This window comes from Camellia sinensis, chromosome 12, assembly GCF_055761805.1.
Source record: "Camellia sinensis isolate YWXY chromosome 12, ASM5576180v1, whole genome shotgun sequence".
Lineage (NCBI taxonomy): Eukaryota > Viridiplantae > Streptophyta > Magnoliopsida > Ericales > Theaceae > Camellia > Camellia sinensis.
Genome location: NC_138972.1, coordinates 28912782 through 28932586, shown reverse-complemented (window position 1 = coordinate 28932586; position 19805 = coordinate 28912782). Strand labels below are relative to the sequence as shown.

The following is a 19805-nucleotide window of genomic DNA, read 5'->3' as shown; positions in this document are numbered from 1 at the left end:
ATTTGAAACTGCAAAATTTTACAGTTTTATACCATGATTCATTCAAGCATCAAAAAAATTTGAAACTACAAAATTTTACAGTTTTTACCGTCTGTAACTAAAACTCGAAAATAACTTGTTCAGAACTTAAAAATTTTCTCCATTAGAACAGAAAAAGAGAAGTATATAACAAAGAAAATGTAAAAACAAAAAAAAAACAAAAAAAAAAAAAAAAAAAAAAGAGATCGAAGGATAGAGGTGAATATAGAGAGAGAATTGTACTCTGGAAACTATTTTTTGTTTAGATCTAGTCGGATCTGATGTAGATCTACTCAGATCTAATGTAAATCTACACAGCACCAAAAAAAATTGAAACTGCAAAATTTTACAGTTTTCACCGCCTGTAATTAAAACTCGAAAACAACTTGTTCAAAACTTAAAAATTTTCTCCATTAGAAAAAAGAAAAGAAAAAGAGAAGTGTATAACAGAAAAAATGTAAAAAAAATAAGAGATCGAAGGAGAGAGGCGAATATAGAGAGATGATTGTATTCCGGTGACTATTTTTTATTTAGATCTAGCCAGATCTAATGTAGATCTACATCAGATCTAATGTAAATTTACTCATCTTCTTCGTCGAAAACATATTTTCTTTATTGTCAGCGAGAGTGAAGTAAGTAGTCGGCGATCGGTGGTTGCCAGTGAATCCCAATCGATGGTAGTCATCGGTCGCCGGTGACTATATATCGGAAAGAGAGAGAAGAAGCAAGATATGGTTACTCGTCAACGATCGCTGGAAAACACAAAGAGCAAAAGTGACAAAGAAGAAGAGAGATAGAAAAGAAGAATAATAACGTTATAGGACTTTTGAGTATAAGCAAAAAGTTATAGGACTAAATAGATTACACGCTTTTCAAACAAGACTTCCTGGTAATTTCCCCTAAAGTGAATATACCAAGCCCAAAGCCAAGCCCAACAACCAAATAAACCATCACCACAACCCCCATAATGGGAAAGATTAATCAACCAACAAAGAGTATCAAACTCCTCTCTATAAAAGTTTAACTCAAGATCTCACACCACAAAAGGGTGTTACACGATCACTAAGACAAATGCCCTAATTAAAAAGAAAAATTAGCTTGGAGATCCAAAATAAGCTATCTTTAAGTTTTGATAACGTAGTGTTTCTTTGCACAAAATAAAGTTTGGTCTTGAAAAATTTGCCAAACGCGTACTTGACTCAAAAGATTAATTTTTAGCACAACATATTTGGACTTGATTAAAGTACCTCTTCTTTACCTAGGGTGTGTGGCCTAATGTTTATGTAACACAATTTATGGTGCGAGGTTTCAATTTAAACTTTTATGAAGAAGAGTTTGATACTCTTTATATTGTGGTGGTTTATTTTTCTCCCATTACGAGAGTTGATTGTGTGTAATTGTTGGATTTGGGCTTGGTGGGTGGTGGATTTCGGTTATTAATTGTTGGTTTGGTGGGTGGTGCGTTTCGGTTATTGGTTGTTGGATTTTCTAATTATTATGAAATAGTGATCTGTTCAATTATGTAAATATTTCTCATGATTGCAATTACGCTCCTATCTATAAATAAAAGAAAAGAAAAAAAAAAACTCTTGGTTTTTAGAGGTTGTTTTTTTTTTTTTTTTTTTTTGTCTCAATCTAAAAGTGTCATTGGTAATCATTCTTGTACAAAGTTTGCTTCCAAACACAATTATTTATTTATTAATATATTTTGTGTGCCACAGCCACTTAAATTACAATATTTAAACAACACAATTATTTAGATTTTTTTTTTTTTCTTCCTTTAGTCATACAATAGAATGTCAGTAGGTTAACAAGTTAAATTATAATAGAATGTTAGTAGGTTAGTAAGTTAATTATAACGAACGGGCAAATATGGACATGAATCCTAAACCTCTGACGTTCAAAATCCCAAAGAACAGTATACATGGAACATTGCATCAGGGATTAGATCACTTTTGAGTGAACTTTTATATTATTTTCCATACATGAAAGGTGGAAATACAAAATTCAAAACTCCGGGCAGGAAAGGCTTTCATCCTCTGGTTATACAAGTCATAGTCAATGATCCAGCTATATATAGATTGATAAAACCAAAAAGTTAAATGATGTTGATCCTCAAAAACTTCATCGGCAGCAATGTGGCAGCCTCACAACAAGAAATTTAGTAACAACAACGAAAAGCAAAAGCACAAAAATAAATAAATAAATAATATTATCTAAAGAAAACATCGCCTTAAACTATCCAGCCAGCTAGGTTGATTGGATGCTCCGGCCGAATGTTTACGATCACCCCGTTTGTACCTGATCAAGCTCACCAGTAAAACTCAAGCGTACACACATATCTTCCAACTCAGTATGCCTATATGCACAGGCCATTGAATGCATATCCATTATTTATGCTTTGCGTTTGGCTTATTCAATGAGCCAGCATTCTCTCCCGGTGTCTCCTAGCGTAGCATTCATTTGATTGTAGAATAAATAATATAGACTTTTCAATGACATCAAATAAGCTTGGCGGGCTTAAATTAACAAGACTAGCATTTTCTTTGCTGGTTGCAAAGAACCAAAAATGTGTTACTGAACTTTCTTCTCTAATGCTTTCCGGAATCCTGAAAGATTATAGCCCGCTTGGATGAAAAGCTATGGAGTTACAACAGACAAAGGAGAAGAAGCTTCTATCTCGGCATTTTAGCCATGAACATCCGTTGGAACATACCAGTTCACCTCCAAAAGGTGACACCGCTGCCTGTTTTGGATGCAAGCTAAATATATTCTCTGGCAAGGAGTATTACAAATGCAAGATCTGTCCATTTTCTCTTCACAAAGTATGCCACAATATGCCCAAAAAAGTCCAGCATCCTGCTGATCCAGAGCATCATTTCACCCTCCGAGCCATGCCTCATTCATCATCTACCACAGCCTCCTTTAATTGTAAGGCTTGTGGCCTCCGCATCATTGGTTTCTACTATAACTGTGACAAATGTGGTGATTACTATCACATTTTATGCTCGGTAGTGCCACTTTTTGTCAAGATGCCTTCCCACATTCACCGGCTCAAACTAGAATTTTCGCCACCATATGACTTTCGATGTGATTTATGCAAAAAACCCAGTTACAATGGATGGCTTTATCGTTGTGGCTTATGTGAATTTGATGCCCATCTTTCATGTGCCATTACCAACAAAGGTACAGAGTGGCTTCAACATCAATCAGCACCACAAAGGTACATTGCCTTGCCCATTAACCAAAATTTGGATTGCAACAATAAAGGTCATGAAATTATGGAGTTAATAACACGAGGAATGAAGGGCACAGGGCAAAGCATTCGCGTGGAGATTGGTACAGATCGATCTCTTCCCCATGACCAATATAGCCTACTTTCTGAAGATTTGACAATCCCTAGTTATCAATTCAGTGATCTTTGTTTTTCATTAGATTTTGCTAAATCTCTTCTGGGTGATGAATACATGGATCAAAAAACCAAGGAAGGTCATTGCCGTGGGATAGATAATATTCCAGAAGTTAAAGCAAAAACAAGCCATGACTATGCTGCCTTGCCCAATGGGATCATGGATCATTTGAAGCATACTAATCTAGCGCCAACTCTTGCTAAAAAGCCAAATTTTGAATTTCATAACGAAGGTCCATATCCAAAGAACAGGTTAAACGGGCCATTTTCAACTGGCATCGCTGGTCATGTTTGGATGGAACTAGGACAAGAAAGTCAAAACAGAAAACCAAATGGAGCCAGAGGCAGGACGGATGATACAAAGAGCACAAAATCTGACACTGTAAGTTCAGTGGTTAGAAGGTTCTTTCTATGTTCATATACATTTGTTTTAATGAGACTTACAAGCTATATCTTTCACTAAAATTTTGATCTTGGTGGATTACTCAAATTTTTGCATTCTTTAGTTCCTAGTTCAACCAATTTTTTATTGCTGCTATAATTTTATAGACATTGCATCATGTTAGGGAATCAGGAACTTTGCCTCCATAAGGAAATGTGTGAAGAACCAAAAAAAGCTTCTAGGTCTGCTTGCTTTGAAATAAATCACAAAACAATACATAGAATGTACATGTTAATATACGGTGGAGTCAATCTTTGAAGAAGAAAAAAACAAACAAACAAACAAACAATCAAACAAAAAACAAAGAAAAATAAAATGAAAAAAAGTAACATAGGTGTTGTGCTTTTGCCAAGCAAGATATGAGTTGCTTTTTTGTTCCCCCCCACAACCAAAGGTCAATCATACCATGTTGATATGTGCATTCTGGGTACTTTCTATGGTCTAATTTTGTATACCTACACTTACTCTAAATAAATGGACTATGAAGCAAAGCATTAGGGATTGAGTGGTGAACAATTAGACATGAATGAATGTGAAAGAAAAAAAAAAATGTATTAAGGTATTTTTTTACCATCTTTGCAGGAAAGTTTGGGTTCATATTTGTCTAGGCATCTTTTATGCTTCTATTATCCGAGGAATAATGGCATAGGTAGTAAATCTTTCAAGAATGGAAGGAAGTGAAAGTTCAATCCAGATTGGAGACCTAGCATGGAAAAGACTCGAAATATCGATCCTTGGTTATTCTTTGCTCTTCAATTCATAATTTACTAATGAATGTCATTATTTTAGTGTTGTAATGTGAATAAACTTTCCACAATCACTAATATATTCATAATATGATCATTAGTTTTTCCACATCTACATCCCAAAGAAGCTGTGTACTGTTGCAGCAATGTGTTGTTTGTTCATTATTTTTTGCATTGAATGGTTCAACATTTCTTGATGGTCTACAATCAATTTTGCAGAAAAATCTTTACATAGTTTTTAGAAAGTCAACTTAAAAGCAGCTTGTAGGGGGTCCAAAATGAATAGTAATAATAATATTACTTAGAGAGGCAAAGCTGTGCAAACAGTTGATAATATACTGTTCTTTGGAATTTTGTCAATAATCTTTACAAAATTCCATATTGCATTCATATACTCATCCGTAGATCTATCAATTTAAAATCCAACTGTTTAAAATAGTTTTTAAATATATACTTTGTATGTAGTGCTTTCAAGTTTTTAATTACCTAGTTAGACACACCCAACCTTTATCCATCCTTTGGAAACCACGAAATAACTTCTTTCCTGATATGATCAAGTCATGTATATTATCTTGGTTAAATAATTGGTGCAAAGTCATGCAGGAGTTGTACATGTTACAAAATAGAATTCCATCAATAATAATAACACATGAAGGTAGAGTGCATCAAAGCAGTTAATAAATATTATGAAATTACCAATTCCTGAGGACATTTCAATTGTTAGAAACAAACACTTGGGATGCTCGAGAAGACAGACAATTTTTAACAACCCAATATTAACTAGATCAGATTTGCACAATCCTAAAAGAATCTAATTCAATGATAGCACCATAAGCAATTTTATAAAAAGGTCTAGACATAACTCCTTTCTTTTTGCTACTTTGCACAATATAGCTTGCACATAACCCAAATGAATATATGAGAAAAGTAGTTAATTCAATCTACGTGCAGAAAAATGTGTGTACTCATGCGATAAGACAAGAGCTTAAAATGTTGGAAGTTACCAACTTCTACCCCCCCCCCCCCCCCCCCCCCCCCAAAAAAAAAAAAAACAAAAAAAAAAAAAGAAATAAAAATGACCAAGAATATCCTAAAAGAGAGCAACCAATATATGTATGAAAACTGCAAAGAAAATAAAATAGTACGAGTTAAATCTCTTTTACCATTAATTAGGGGTGTAATTTGGCCGGGTTTAACCCAAACAACTCGAACCCCTTCAAAAAAATTTTAGGACTTGAATAAGATATTTTCAAATTCGGTACTGGCTTGGATAAGAATTTAGAAGTCCGAATAAAATTTGGACGAGCTTGAGCAAATACGTCAAACAACTTGAGTAACTCAAAACCCGAATTATATATCTAAGTATTTAATATATATATAACTTATTAGTCATTATATGATATTAAAATAATTTAAATTATTAAATTATATTGAATATATATTATATATATGAATAACATAAAATCTTACTTTTTTTTTTATTTTGCCTCATAAATTGTAAAGGCTACAATAGCGACATCTCTCTTATAATATATAAATTATTTGTTTTGATGGTATTAATGATTTTCTATATAAAAAAAATGTAAATAGAATCAAATTTTAATAATTTGATAATGTAGCTGTAAAAAAAAAAAAAAAAAAAAAAAAAAAAAAAAAAAAAATGGAAAGAAGGAAAAAAAAGAAAAAAAAAGAAAAAAAATTTATTTACAATTCAGGTTTAACTAAGGTCGGATTTAGGTAAACAATCTCAAATTACAATTTAAACTAAGCTTAAACAACTTTCCAACCCGACCAACCTCTCCCGAGTTACACCCTTACCTTTAATGAGATTCATTAAGGTCAATGTCCCAGCAATCCAACCACCAAAACTAAACATCAATCATGTATGCAAAAGTAGGATAGCCAATATCAGTTTTTATTATGCCCCTTTCTGCTTTTTAAATTCAGGTTGGTTTGGAATGTTCTAAAAAAATATATTTTTTGACTTATTGATTTATATGGGTTGAGTTTGGATTGAGTTTGATGTAATGTGTTAGAGAAGTGATGTGATTTAAATAAGATGATATGACTTAAATAGAATAATAACTTTTTAACTTTTTATATTATTTAGGCCAAGTTTGGCATGAGACAAAAAAGACAAAAAGTCAAAAAGTCATTATCCTATTTAAGTCATATCATCTTATTTAAGTCACATCACCTCTCTAACACATCACCTCAAACCCAACCCAAACTCAACCCATATTTCATAAAAAGTCAAAAAGTACACTTATTTGGTCTTCCCAAACTAGGCCTTAGTTTATGCCAAACCAATCCTCAATATCAGTGGCCTCCACCTTTTAAGGTACCAAGTTTTTAACAATGATGTCATTTCTAAACTTTCATAAAGTCAACAAAACTCTGGAAAAGATGGTTTCAAAAATGATTTTTTTAAATTGTGTTTAAATTATAAATTTTTATAGAAATTCAAAAAATATATATATATATATATATATATATGAGTAAAATATAAATAAAATATGAAAAATTTAGCTAAAACCAGTGTTCAAAATGAGTCTAAACACTTGAATTAACTTATATATATGCTTGACTAATCAAAAATGGCTAATCAAGGTTTAGTGCTAATTAATCAAAGCTCAAGTTTAATTGAATTGAATTTAATTATTTTGATCTGAATAAATTTTTAATTAAATTTCATTGTAAGCTCTAAAAATTATACTAATCATAATGGTACAGTCAATTTTGGTTTATGTCTCCTCTACGGCCCTCAATTTTAGTTTATTACCAAATACCGAACAAATTTTCCTATGATGAGCATATATGAATTAAAAAACATACATAATCACATGATTAGCATCTAAATTCACATTAAGCAAATAATTACAAGTATAATTACAACTTAATCATATAATACAGAACGAGATTGTCACTGAAGGAAAGGGAGAATAAGGTTGTAAATGAGGTGTAGGTGTAAACAAAAATTTATAACCCTTTAGAACGAAGAGGGATGGTCATATTTATAGAGTTTTGAGGCAAAGAAAATATCCGAGAAACTTGCAGAGGAAAGCTCAAAGGCAAAATATCTAAGATATTTGTGTAAAATTCGAAGAAAATGTCGAATTTCCCAAAATTGCTTTATTACCCAGACAAATCATCCAGCCAAACAAAAAATATCCAGCCAGACAAAAGCATTGTTGGTCAGACAAAAAATTGTTTGGCTAGATAGTTTTTTAAAGAGGAAAACATGGTTTTTTTTTTTTTCTTTCTTCAGAAAGCATTCATTCCTTCCACCCATTTTCACTTTTTCCTTTCTCAATTTACTAAGAGAATATAACACCTGTATTTTGAAAATGCGAGCCTTAAACTTTGTAGAAATGTTTGGATTCACACAAAAAAAGTATTTTGAAAAAGATTTATAAAAGGATCTAAAATAGTTTGGCCAAAAAAGGTGTAAGGTTGAGGTTAAAACTTGAACCTGGCTCTCCTATTGAGGAATTCGTAAGATAGCACATTCCAACTTTCATTATCGGGTGTTTGGAAAAGAGTGCCTAAGCCTTAGAGCCAGTCAAAATGGGGTGTCTACAGAAATCTAGGCTCGATGGTTACTCAAGCCAAGTGTAATAAAAATTGTGGTCGCTCGAGCGGACACTTTGTTGCTTGAGCGATGTGCAATGTTCTGCAAAAATACTGGAAACTCTCATTGTGCGCTCGGATAGTAACTTCATCGCTCGAGCGATGAGGCCGAATTCTGAGTTTTCAAAACATGAAAGAAAATGCCCCAAACTCATTTCCAAAGCAAAAACTCTTGCTTGGCTTGTTCTAACCATGAAAACACTTTCATAAACATGAGTATATAGTCAATTTCAAACCCCTAGCTCAAAACTTCAAGAATTCTTCAAAATTAAAACTCAAATCTTCATGCATGTAAGTTTCAAACTCTTTTCCATAACTTCCAAATCATGAAATTAAGCTTTAAAACGTTGTAAATCAAAGATGCATGTATAATTCAACTTAGATAACATGAATCATGCTTAAAATGATGAAACTTCACAAAATTATGCATGTATGTATGCCTAGCTTCAAATTCCTCATCTTTAAACTCATTTCTTCCAAATTACTTGTATTAATCACAAATTATCTATGAATTCATTAGCTAGGTGACTTGATTCCATGAATTAAAGGTCAAACTCTTACCTAGAGTCTTGAATTTAGCTTGTTCTAGCAAAATCTTGAGTTCCTCTTCTCAATTCGCCAATCTCCTAGCAATTCTCTAAGCTTTCGAGCTTCTCTCTCTCTCTAATATGAACTCACTCTCTCTCCAAGTTAGCTCTAGCAGATTTTGAGCTCAAAATAAGCCAATTCTCCTCTTCTTATTGTGTATATACATATGTACATATATACATGTGATTAGCTTAATACACTAATTAAACATTAGGCTAATTAATTAAGGCTTAAGACTAATTAATCAAAACTTAGTTTTACTAAACTGAATAAATTTTTAATCAAACTTCCCAATATGCTCTAAAAATTATGGCAACCTAGTTAAACTCATCAATTTCGGTTTTTGAAGTCATTAAGGCTTTCAATTTGAATTTCAAAACAAAAAATCACAACAACTAATTTACAAATTAGATAGATACACACAAATTAAACACAAAGCACATAATCACAATTGAAAAGTTAAATAAATATATGTTACGTTGTGGTTATCACATTATCGCTCGAGCGCACTTTGTGAACATTCAGTATTTTTGTAGAATTTTTCCCAAGGCTCGAGGTACCAAAAGTCCACTTGAGCTAACTCAGTTTTCCTTGCATTTCACTTGAGTGATAAAGTTTTTGCTCGAGCCTACTTTGAAACCATCCAGTACTTTTGCAGACCATGCAGACCGCTCGAGCGAACCCCCTGTTTTCAGAAACTTTTAAAGAACACTCTCGTGTGCATATTCTTACTTCCATATTCTTTTGGGGCATTCTTAGGCATTGTTTAAGCTTCATTAAGGAAATAAGAAGCTAAGAATCCAACTGGGGAATTGGATTAAGAAAAAAGTATTTGTTTGAACGTTATGTTTGAATGTGTATTTGTTATGTGTTTTCTGTAGGTTGGACACTGGAAGTCTAGCACTCATTCAGGCCCACAGCGAGTAATATCTGTATATAGATATGTTCGAAATGTGTTTTGAAAATTGTTATGTGAATGATATTATGAAATATTATTTTATACAAATGAGTGAAGATCCTTTTTGATAAATGTATTTGTGGCATCCGTTAGTGAGGCCCTACCTGGGAAAAAAATACCATGGCTCTTCGAATATTTGATTGATAGAGATCTCTGATGTTAGACCCAATGGTCCCTTCATTAGACCTTTATGGTCCATTTGTTAGACCTTGATAGTCCCTTTGATTTAGGCCTTTGGCTGCCCCTTTGTTACTCTGTTGGATATGACCATGTATAATGGACTTTGATATGGCAAATGCTTTGTTTGAATTTGATATATGATGTGCTTCGAAAATAGAAGACATGTTTTGATTACGTTGGACTTCATTCATTAACCTCTTTATAGTAGTATTGATGATACAGTGATGATGTAACGGGTTCCAAACAGAGCGGGTCAGATTGATCCACACTTCTCGAACCGGTATCTGAATGATCAAACCCACCAGAAAACCTGCACACGAGTTCAACGGGAACGGGGAGTCCCCCAGCGAACCCTCTGACGAGCAAGTTAGAGAGAGAAGTAGAGTGTAGAGATGAATTAGAGATAGAAAACTTAACCTTCTTCTTGTCTTCAACGTTTGCTTATATCCTTTGGCAATAATTTCATTGTCCCTTCCGACCTGTCACCTTGGCCAAAAGTCTATGTTATAGCTTACCTTGTCCAAGGTGAGGGCGTGCTGTCCCGACGAAGAGGTGTTGTCGTAATAAATGCAGTGAGGGGCTGCATTAATGGCGATGTGCAGTGGCAATAACTTTACAGATCTTTGTCTGCTGATGTGGCTTGCCCTTTACCTGCCATGTGTCTGAATATCATTGGTCCATCATGCCATGTTGACTTCCAGATGGTGTTGGGCCTTATCAGTTGGGTTATGTATTGGGTCCTAAGTGGTGGGCTTGAGTTGTTCATGGCGGGCTGTAGCCTTTATGGGCCTACCCATGTTAGTAGTCCCCCATTATTGAGTGCAACTTTAGTCCAACGAAGGGAATAATGAAGAAAATGAGGGTGGTTAGAGATCTGCAAGAGGGGGGCTGACCGATAGGAGTGATCGAGCGTAAGGGCCAATCAGGGAGAGAGTCGACTGTGAGGGGTCTCCGAGTGGGGGGACCGACCATGAAGAGGGCCGACCGCGAAAGGTAGCCGAGTGGAGCGACCGACCATGAGGAGGACCGATCGCGAAGGGTAGCCGAATGGGGTGACCGACCACGAGGAGGGCCGACCACGAAGGGTAGCCAAGTGGAGTGACCGACCACGAGGAGGGCCGACCGCGAAAGGTAACCAAGTAAAGTGGCCGACAATGAGGAGGGCCGACCGCGAGGGGCAGCCGAGTGGAGGGACCGACCATGAGGAAGGCCGACCGCGAAAGGAGAAGTGGCAGGGCTGGGGCTCGGGAGACGGCGGGTCACGTGGTGACTTGAAGTGGAAAAGACAGGGTAGGGTAGGGTAGGGAAATGGTGCAGTGAATCGTGGTCGTACACGTGGCATCATCTCATGGTGGGGGAGGTTAGGCGTTGGGCCAGAGGTGAAACAATAGGTTATAATGGGTGTTGAAAAGACAGTTTTGGCGGATGGTTGAAAATTTTTCAAACTGGCGGCAATTAATTGTGACCCCTGGAATACAAGCAAGCCTTTGGCTTTTGGGATTATATGTTTTACCTATCTTTTTTCAAAAAATCAAAACATTCCAAGTGTAGACTCCTTCGTTGCAAATAATACACCCTTGCGACATTTTTTGAACTTTCTTGCCCCCGCATCCGAAGCCATTCGCAGACACACGACAAAAATGGCCCAGAAAGAAGCTAGAACTGCCAGGGTTGATCCACTAGGGGACGATGATGCGGTGGAGTTGGCGGAATAGTGCAGGACGGAGAGGCAAGTGGAGAGAGTAGGGGGGCCGGCGGGACCGCCGCGTTCGTTAACAATGATGGCGGCTCCGAAGCCAATCAACCAGGCTGAGCCAGATCACTGGCATACGAAGGCCAACTTCTTGCAGAGTTGAACTTGTTTCGCACCTAATCAAATGCATTTGCAATTGTCTATGAGTTTAAATTGTCTTGCACCCAACCTCTTGCAGAGTTGAACTTGTTTAGCACCTAATCAAATGAATTTACTATTGTCTGTGAGTTTAAATTGTCTTGCACCCAACCAATTGCAATTTCAATTTTCTCATGAAAATAAAACAAGGTGGAAATTGCAAGAATTATGGGCAAGGACGCATATAAAACAAATTGTCCAAGCCAATTTGACAAAAGAATTGAGAACAGAGAGGCACAAGAAAACGTTCTGGAGTTAAAAATAACATAGCTCAAGATTTGGGAGCAAGTTTCACCATCGAATGTCCTTGCAATCATGAGTCCCAAAGTAGGCTAGTAGATGACTATGGCAAATAAGAATGCCCACAAGTTTGCATGGTGCGTTTCGATTGGGCTTAGTGTCTTGCCAATGTACGTCAAACCAAGGACGGCCAATAGCAATGGAATGAGGTATTGGAAGATGGCATGGGATGGAGGACTATCACAATAAATTCATGCATCCAAAACAAAAATTAATAAATAAATAACACTGCTTTCAAAAACTGTTAACAAAAAATGAGTAGACCCATATATTGTTGACAGAGTTGCCACTCCGAGAGCAAAGAGAAATAGTCTCAAACCTCTCTCTCTCTCTCTCTCTCTGTGTAGTGGTAACAAAACAATGTCGTTTTGGTACTTTTTTTTCCCAATATTTCTCTCTCTTACACGCTATTTCTAAATCTGAGACCCAAATCTAAGATACGACGACAACGGAGAGTGGGAGAGAGTAGTCGATGGAAACCGGCAACCAAGAGTGGCAATAGAGAGCTACAACGGCGACCCCGACCGCCAGGGTTGACCCTAAATTCTATAGGGCCCAAGGCAAAGTTTCAAGAGGGGCATACATATTTACTTTTAATGTTGGCCTATAATATGTTTTTGTTTAGGCCTTTTTTTAGTGGGCCTTTGAGAGTGGTAGAGAAATATTATAATAAAAAAGAAAAGGTGAAGCAGGCTGCAGATCACCTACTTTATTTGAAAATAGTTTTCTTTTTTTTTTTTTCAATTGGGCTAACTTTTTTTATTTGTTTTTAATGTTGGCCTATAACTTGTGTTTGGACCTTTTTTTAGTGGGCCTTTTTGTTTTGGAAGGCCTCTAACAATAATGGAGTCTTTGTTAAAACTTAATGGTATAAAGGATTTTCAAAATTTGAGGCCTTGTTTTGGGCCAAAATTTGAGGGCCTCAAATTTTGAAAATCCTTTAGCAGCAACAGAGAGTGGCAAGTCCATTCCCAAATTTGAGAACCATAAGCACCTTAAGGAGACCCCTAAGCAAAGAAAGAACAAAGGAGAGGAGAGAGAGAGAGGGAGAGATAGAGAGGGAGAGAGAGAGAGAGAATGGAAATAGTAGAATTAGAGGACGACGGCGGCGAGTTGGCGAGGAGATGGCCACTCTGTAGTGGCGAGGTCCTTTCAATCTTCATTCTCACCTAATCTCTTCTAATACAAGCCCAAACTGTGACAAATTTCTAGGTAGTTCGTTTTATTAAAGAACTTCAAACACAGAGTGCTATTTGTTGTCCTAGATAGTAATGGATAGAGAGAGAAAACAAAGCCACTAAATCTCAATCAAAAAGCTAGAACAAAGATGAGTGACATTAGTAATTGAAAATAAACAACAAATGTAACACAATCAAGTTGAAAAAGTATTTGGATAAATGTATCTTTGTTGCTTTTTAAGAAATTTACTATTAAAAAAATAAAAAAAAAAAGCATAAACAAAGAGTTTCAAAAGAAGCAGCAAAAATAGAGAGAGAGAAAGAGAGAGAGAGAGACGTAGGTATGCCAAAACGACGTTGTTTGGCACCATTAGGACCCCTACAAGAAAACACTACAGAAGATCTAGACTCCTATAGCAATGGAGTGAAGTATTGGAAGACGACATGGAATTGAGGAGAGGCATTCAACTCTTTCTCACTGTCACAATAAAATCATGAATCTATCTCCAAAACAAAAACAAAATGACACTGTTGTTTATTGGATTAACTAGCGGTGGGGCACACGCAATGCATGTGTAACTCAAAAATAATTATAATATAAAAATAATGATTGCTCTTTAATTATTCAATCCAAATAATATTGTGATAAAGATTATAAAAAAAAATTAAATAACTATTTTTAATTTTAATATCTTTTGGTATCCTCTTTATTATTTTTTATTTTTTTATTTTTTTAACTAAGGCCAAGTTTGGGTAGTTTAAAAAAAGCCAAAAGCCAAAAAGTTACTCAAAAAGTTAAAAAGTCATCACTATTCACCAAAAGTCAACAATTACGGCTGCACAATTCTCAATTCTAATTTTCCCCTACAAACTAATTTTTACAATTTTTTATTACACATTTTTCCATAAAAAGTCAAAAAGTTAACCCAAACATTCATATTTTCAACCTCAACTTTTTAGTCTAAAAAGACAAAAAGTGCACTTATTTAGTCTTCCCAAACTTGGCCTAAATTTAAAATTATATTGGTACAAAAAATTTCAAGGTATTCTCTCTCTCTCTCTCTCTCTCTCTCTCTCTTAATTTAACATTTTTTAGAATCTTATTATTATCTAAAAATAATAAACTACTAATCAATAAATATAAAAAAAATAAATAAATAAACAAATAAATTGAACCTTATCAACTGTAATAATAAATTTAAAATTTTGATTTGTCTTCAATTATTTTTCTAAGTTTCTTTTTTTAATTTTTTTAGGAACAATCCAAATAGTTTTGTCATATTGATCGTGGAAAAAAAAAATTAAATATTTATTTTTAATTTTAATATATTTTGGTGTCCTCCTTATTATCTATAATTTTTTTATTTTTTATTTTCATAACCAAATTTAAAATTACATTCGTACATAATTTCTCAAAATATCCTATATCTTTCTTTCTTTCTTTTTAATTTAAATAGTTTTTGGAATCTTTTTATTATCTACAAATAAACTACTAATCAATAAATATAAAAAATAAACAAACAAATTGAACCTTATCAACTATAACTAACAAATTTAAAATTTTCTATTACTCGTACATAATCTTATGGGTATCCTATTTATTAATTTTAAAATGGGTGAAAAGAAATAGTAATTAACCCTAGGTTAGAAAATTTTAAAAATAAAAATAAAATAGCTTCAATTAAATAACGATATATTAATCAACTAGTTGGAAACAAATAAATAAAGAGTTTAAAGAAGAAGAATTAATTCATCACAATTGATATATAATAATAAAGAAATAAAATAAAAAAGTAAAATAAAAAGAAATTGAATTTAGTATAGATAGATAGTATATATATATATATATATTTCTATTTGTAATTTAGATTGAACTTTTATTTGGTGGGAAATATGAAAAAGTTTTTCATAAAATTATGTGCCTAAAGTCTACATTATAATGTATACATATGTTTTTTATTTGTTGTTTTTTCAATCAACATGATCAACAAAATGAAACAATAATGTATATATGGGTTTTTTTTTTTTTTTTTTTTTTTTTTTTTTTTTTTTGTAATTTAGATTGAACTCTAATATGGTGGACAAATGAAAAAAAAAAAAAAAATCATAAATATGAGCGTAAACCGACATGATCAACAAAATGAAACAAAAATGTATACATGTTTTTTGTTTTTTAATTTATAATTTAGATTGAACTTTTATATGATGGAAAAAATAAAAAATCATAAAAATGAGTGTAAAATCCTCATCATATTGTATACATATATATCTATATATTTTTGTTTTATTTGTAATTTTGTTTGAACTTTTATATGGTGGAAAAAAAATCATAAAAATATGAGTTTAAAATCCACATTATAATATATACATTTCTTTCTTTTTTTTCTTTCCTTTTTTCAATGAACATGATCAACAAAATGGAAACGTGAATTTTCTATTGAGAAGTTATTAGTTATAAACTGCTAGTTAATAAATATTAAAAATAAATAATAAATATATACCATTTTTTTTACTAAACAATTACAAAATTTATACTTTCAAAAAACAAACAAACAAAGACTAATTTTAAATAAAACATGTACGGTCAAAACAGATGAGATGTGCCACCAATTTTTCTTGTGCAAACTCATAAAACATGTACAGTCAAAGCAGATGAGATGTGCCACAAATTTTTCTTTTTTTCTTTTTCTTAAACAATTACAAAATTTATAAAAACTTAAAAATTAAAAATAAACAATCACTGAGATGTATTTTGATACTAAAAAAAAATAAATAATACATAAATATCATTTTTTTGGACTACACAATTACAAAATTTACACTAAAAAAATAAACAAACACTGATAAAACACTTACAGTAAAAGAAGGGCGGTGTTGCTGCTACTATATTTCATATTTTCTATTCATGATTTCTGGAGTTCTTATATTTCTATTCATATTTTTTTTTTTTTTGGGCCAAAATTTGGAGGTTTGGATGGCCTAGGAGGAGCAATTATTTTGTATTCATATTTTCTGAAGTTCTTATGTACTGCGTAAAATTAAGGAAGCAACAGGCTAGTAGAACAATACCCCCATCTGAATTGGTTTATCAGAATTTTTATGATACATCGTAATAAAGTAATAAATTTTAAAAAAAAAATTGAGAAAAATTGAAGAAAAGAGTGTCAGTTAAATTTTTTTAAGAGAATTGGAAGAAGAAAAAAAAAACTTTACAGTACGCAATTTGTATTTTACATACCAATAACATAAAAATAAATTATATAAAGAAAATATACCTGACAATACTTATTTTCATATTTTTACTTGAATAGCAGTCATTTAAATTAACAAAATGATTGAGATTAAAAATAAAAACAACAATAGAACATAACCCATTAAAATTATATCCACCACAAATCTTCCAACCATGGTTGAACCCATTCAAATCCAACGCATTTGACTTCAATCTGTTAGACGAATTGATTGAATCGAATTCACCGATACGAAATCGTTGAGAGAGAGATGGAAATCCGTTGAAAAGTTTGTGCAAAGGGATGAAGCAAAAAGTGAGGGAACAAACGTGAGGGATGATGTAAAAAAAAAAATAATTGTGCAGTTAAAGTGAGAGAAGATATATAGGTGTGAAATAATAAAATGTGAAGGAACAGAATGTGTAGGGCAGAGACATGCAAGTGTAGTTTTTTTGTTTTTTTTTTTAAATATATAATTTACAAGTGGCAAAAGCTTCATGACACCAAAATCACTGTTCCCTTTTAATAATAGAATGGATAAAAGATTTCTAAATTGCAGGTGAAACTACATGTCTTTAAAATAATGTGAATTGTCAAATTGAATAAAAATGAAATGGTTGATGGATGACAGAGGGATGAGAGACTCACCCTTGATTTTGTGATTGCAATAAAGATGATGAAAACATGACTAGCGGTAGTAAGCCTCTCTGCTTGTTTGGTCGAGGATGACGATAGGAAATTTTTCAACAAAGGGTTGATCAAAATTACTGTGTTTATGGTGTAGGGGCAGAGAGACAATGAAGGAAATTTTTGGTTTTGAACTAAGATTTCTTCCATGAAAATGGTGAAGAATTCTTTATAATTATTTATACCTATAAATCTTTATAATTGTTTATACCCATAAATCTTTATTTATACCCATAAATCTTTATAATTATTTATACCCATAAATCATTATTTCATTGAACTAAGATTTCGTCCTCCATAAATAAATGAAGAAATCTTTGTTTGGATAATGAAGGAAATCTTTATAACAAAGGTAATAATAATACCAGAATCATCTATTAAAACCCGCATCTCCTTGAGGACAGGAAAAGTGAGCCCAGTTTCAACCCGCCATAAATTTCCACTATTAAAATATCAAAACACGGATTCCAGAACACGCCGTGTGGCCATATTATGCAGCCATACTCTGGTCTGGACCAAAAGCATGGGTTCTCTGCATCTTCCCTATGCTATGGGGAAGGAAAAATGAAAAATGATACACTTTATGATAAAACCACAAAACATATATGCATTCAGAGGATTTTGTGCGAAGCAATTACACTGTCACATTTACTTCGCCTTTCTCGTTCACAATCGCACATAAGGGAAGGAAAAAAGAAAAAAGTTACACTTCTATTACAATAGCACATAAAGGGGAGAACTCTAAAAAGAAAATTACGCAAGTCAAATCTGCTTACATTGTCAAACTCAACAGAAATATGGAAATTTTGACCCATGAGCCAAACCTACAGCAATAAAAACATAGTGAGCAAGGATCCTCTAGAGTGATTTTTCCCTAAAGTTTCCTTAGAGTGCTACATTGTGTGGTTGAGATTTACTGGCTAGTCACATCAATTTTTCTGATGTGACTTGCCAGTAAATCTCAACCACACAATATAGCACTCTAGGAAATTTTAGGAAAATTTTACTCTAGAGGATCCTTGGTGAAAACATAGAGCAACATGAAATTAATGATCAACTGGTTAAGATATACATATATACAAAGGTTTGAGAAATAATAAACTGTGATGGAATAAAATTTCATAAATAGAACCAAGAACCACGAGGTGTTAAAGTCCATTCGGCATTAAGGTCCTTGTGCTGTAAAAAAAAAAAAAAATATCCTCGGACAATTGGATAAGCAATTTGAAATAGAAACATAAATAAATAAAGATATTATATCTGTATCTAGTATGCCACAAGAGTACCAAGATTACGAATTCTTCCCTTTAAAGGGAATGCTTCTTCTATGCAAACTCTTCTTTGAGGTTGATTAAAATCAGCATATTACTTTCTTCTAAAAAGGGAGCAAGAAAAAGAAGGAAAGAAACTAGATTATATTCTATTCCTTTACAGTCTGCTAGTCTCTTCAAAAAAACTTTCTCAGCCTACCTCACTTTTGATGTCCCATGGAAAGCTATGTAGAATTGAAATAGGGGCTTCACTCTAAACAAACAACTAACTAGAGGAGTGAATTCATGTGTTTTCTGATGATAAAATCTGCAGACATAATTAATGTGATAAATATCATAAATACATTGTCTGTAATTCTTTTATGTCAATGATACACCATAACACTAGGCTACTAGCTCTATATTAGTAAATGCAATCGGACTTGTAATCATGTTATGGGGGGGAAAAAAAATTGTTCACACCTTTCTATTGTGTGATTAATATAAATTGTAATTATAAATTTAGGAAAAATGAATTGTTGACCTCTATTTATAGAAGATCAAGACATTCACTTTGGATATCAATATGAGAGAGAGAGAGAGTACACTTGATATGTATATACATATTATATTGTTGTGCTATGCACAAGAACAGAGCATTAATGCCTTGCCAGAGTAGCCATTTTTGTCAATTTGGAGCTTTCTTATTGCCATACCCAAAGCCGAGGAGCGATAATGCCACATACAAGAGGAGAAGTTTATCCCATTCTTTGTCATTTTCCTCAATTTTGAGTTTTCTTTAACCAGTTGATCATATTTTCTACAATATTTTGGTATGTGTTATATTTATGGTCTGAATAATTAAATGACTTTTAATCATGACGCAAGAAATTATAATTAAATATTATTTGAGGCATAGTTAAAAAATAAATTTGAATCCTAACAAAAAATAATAATTACAGTACGTTATAATCAAATTCACAATGGATCACAATTACCAGTTATAACCGAATGCTATTTGAGACATAATCAAAATCTCTTCGGTCATAACTAAAATAAAAAGAGCATTGCTATTTAAGTCCAAATATTATATTCGTATTTCAAGCCCAATGATGTGGCCATCACCTAGGATATCTAAGGCAATACTCTCTCTCATATTTTTCCTAATCATCAATCAATCATATCATTTACATATTATTGGATCTAAAAATTAGTTTACAAAGTCGACTTGTATATCATTTTTTAAATAAAAACCACAATAAATAATAACTAACTAACACCACAATGGGTCATAATCA

At 33.0% G+C, this 19805-nt stretch overlaps 1 protein-coding gene across 1 annotated transcript; it reads left to right on the top strand.

Annotated features, from left to right (window-relative positions):
• Window positions 1-2660: 2660 nt before the first annotated feature.
• On the top strand, window positions 2661-4550 carry LOC114287889 (uncharacterized). The gene is made up of 2 exons (XM_028231338.2): window positions 2661-3809; window positions 4452-4550. Exons 1-2 carry the CDS (start codon window positions 2661-2663, stop codon window positions 4548-4550), a joined length of 1248 nt encoding a protein of 415 aa, XP_028087139.2.
• The last annotated feature ends 15255 nt before the right edge of the window (window positions 4551-19805 follow it).

What these genes read in the sequence shown, in the direction of transcription:
- LOC114287889 (XM_028231338.2), top strand. Translation starts at nt 2,661, where the DNA reads ATGGAGTTACAACAGACAAAGGAGAAGAAGCTTCTATCTCGGCATTTT. An exon ending in AGAGCACAAAATCTGACACT is followed by an intron (nt 3,810 to 4,451) that starts GTAAGTTCAGTG and finishes CCATCTTTGCAG; the next exon opens with GAAAGTTTGGGTTCATATTT.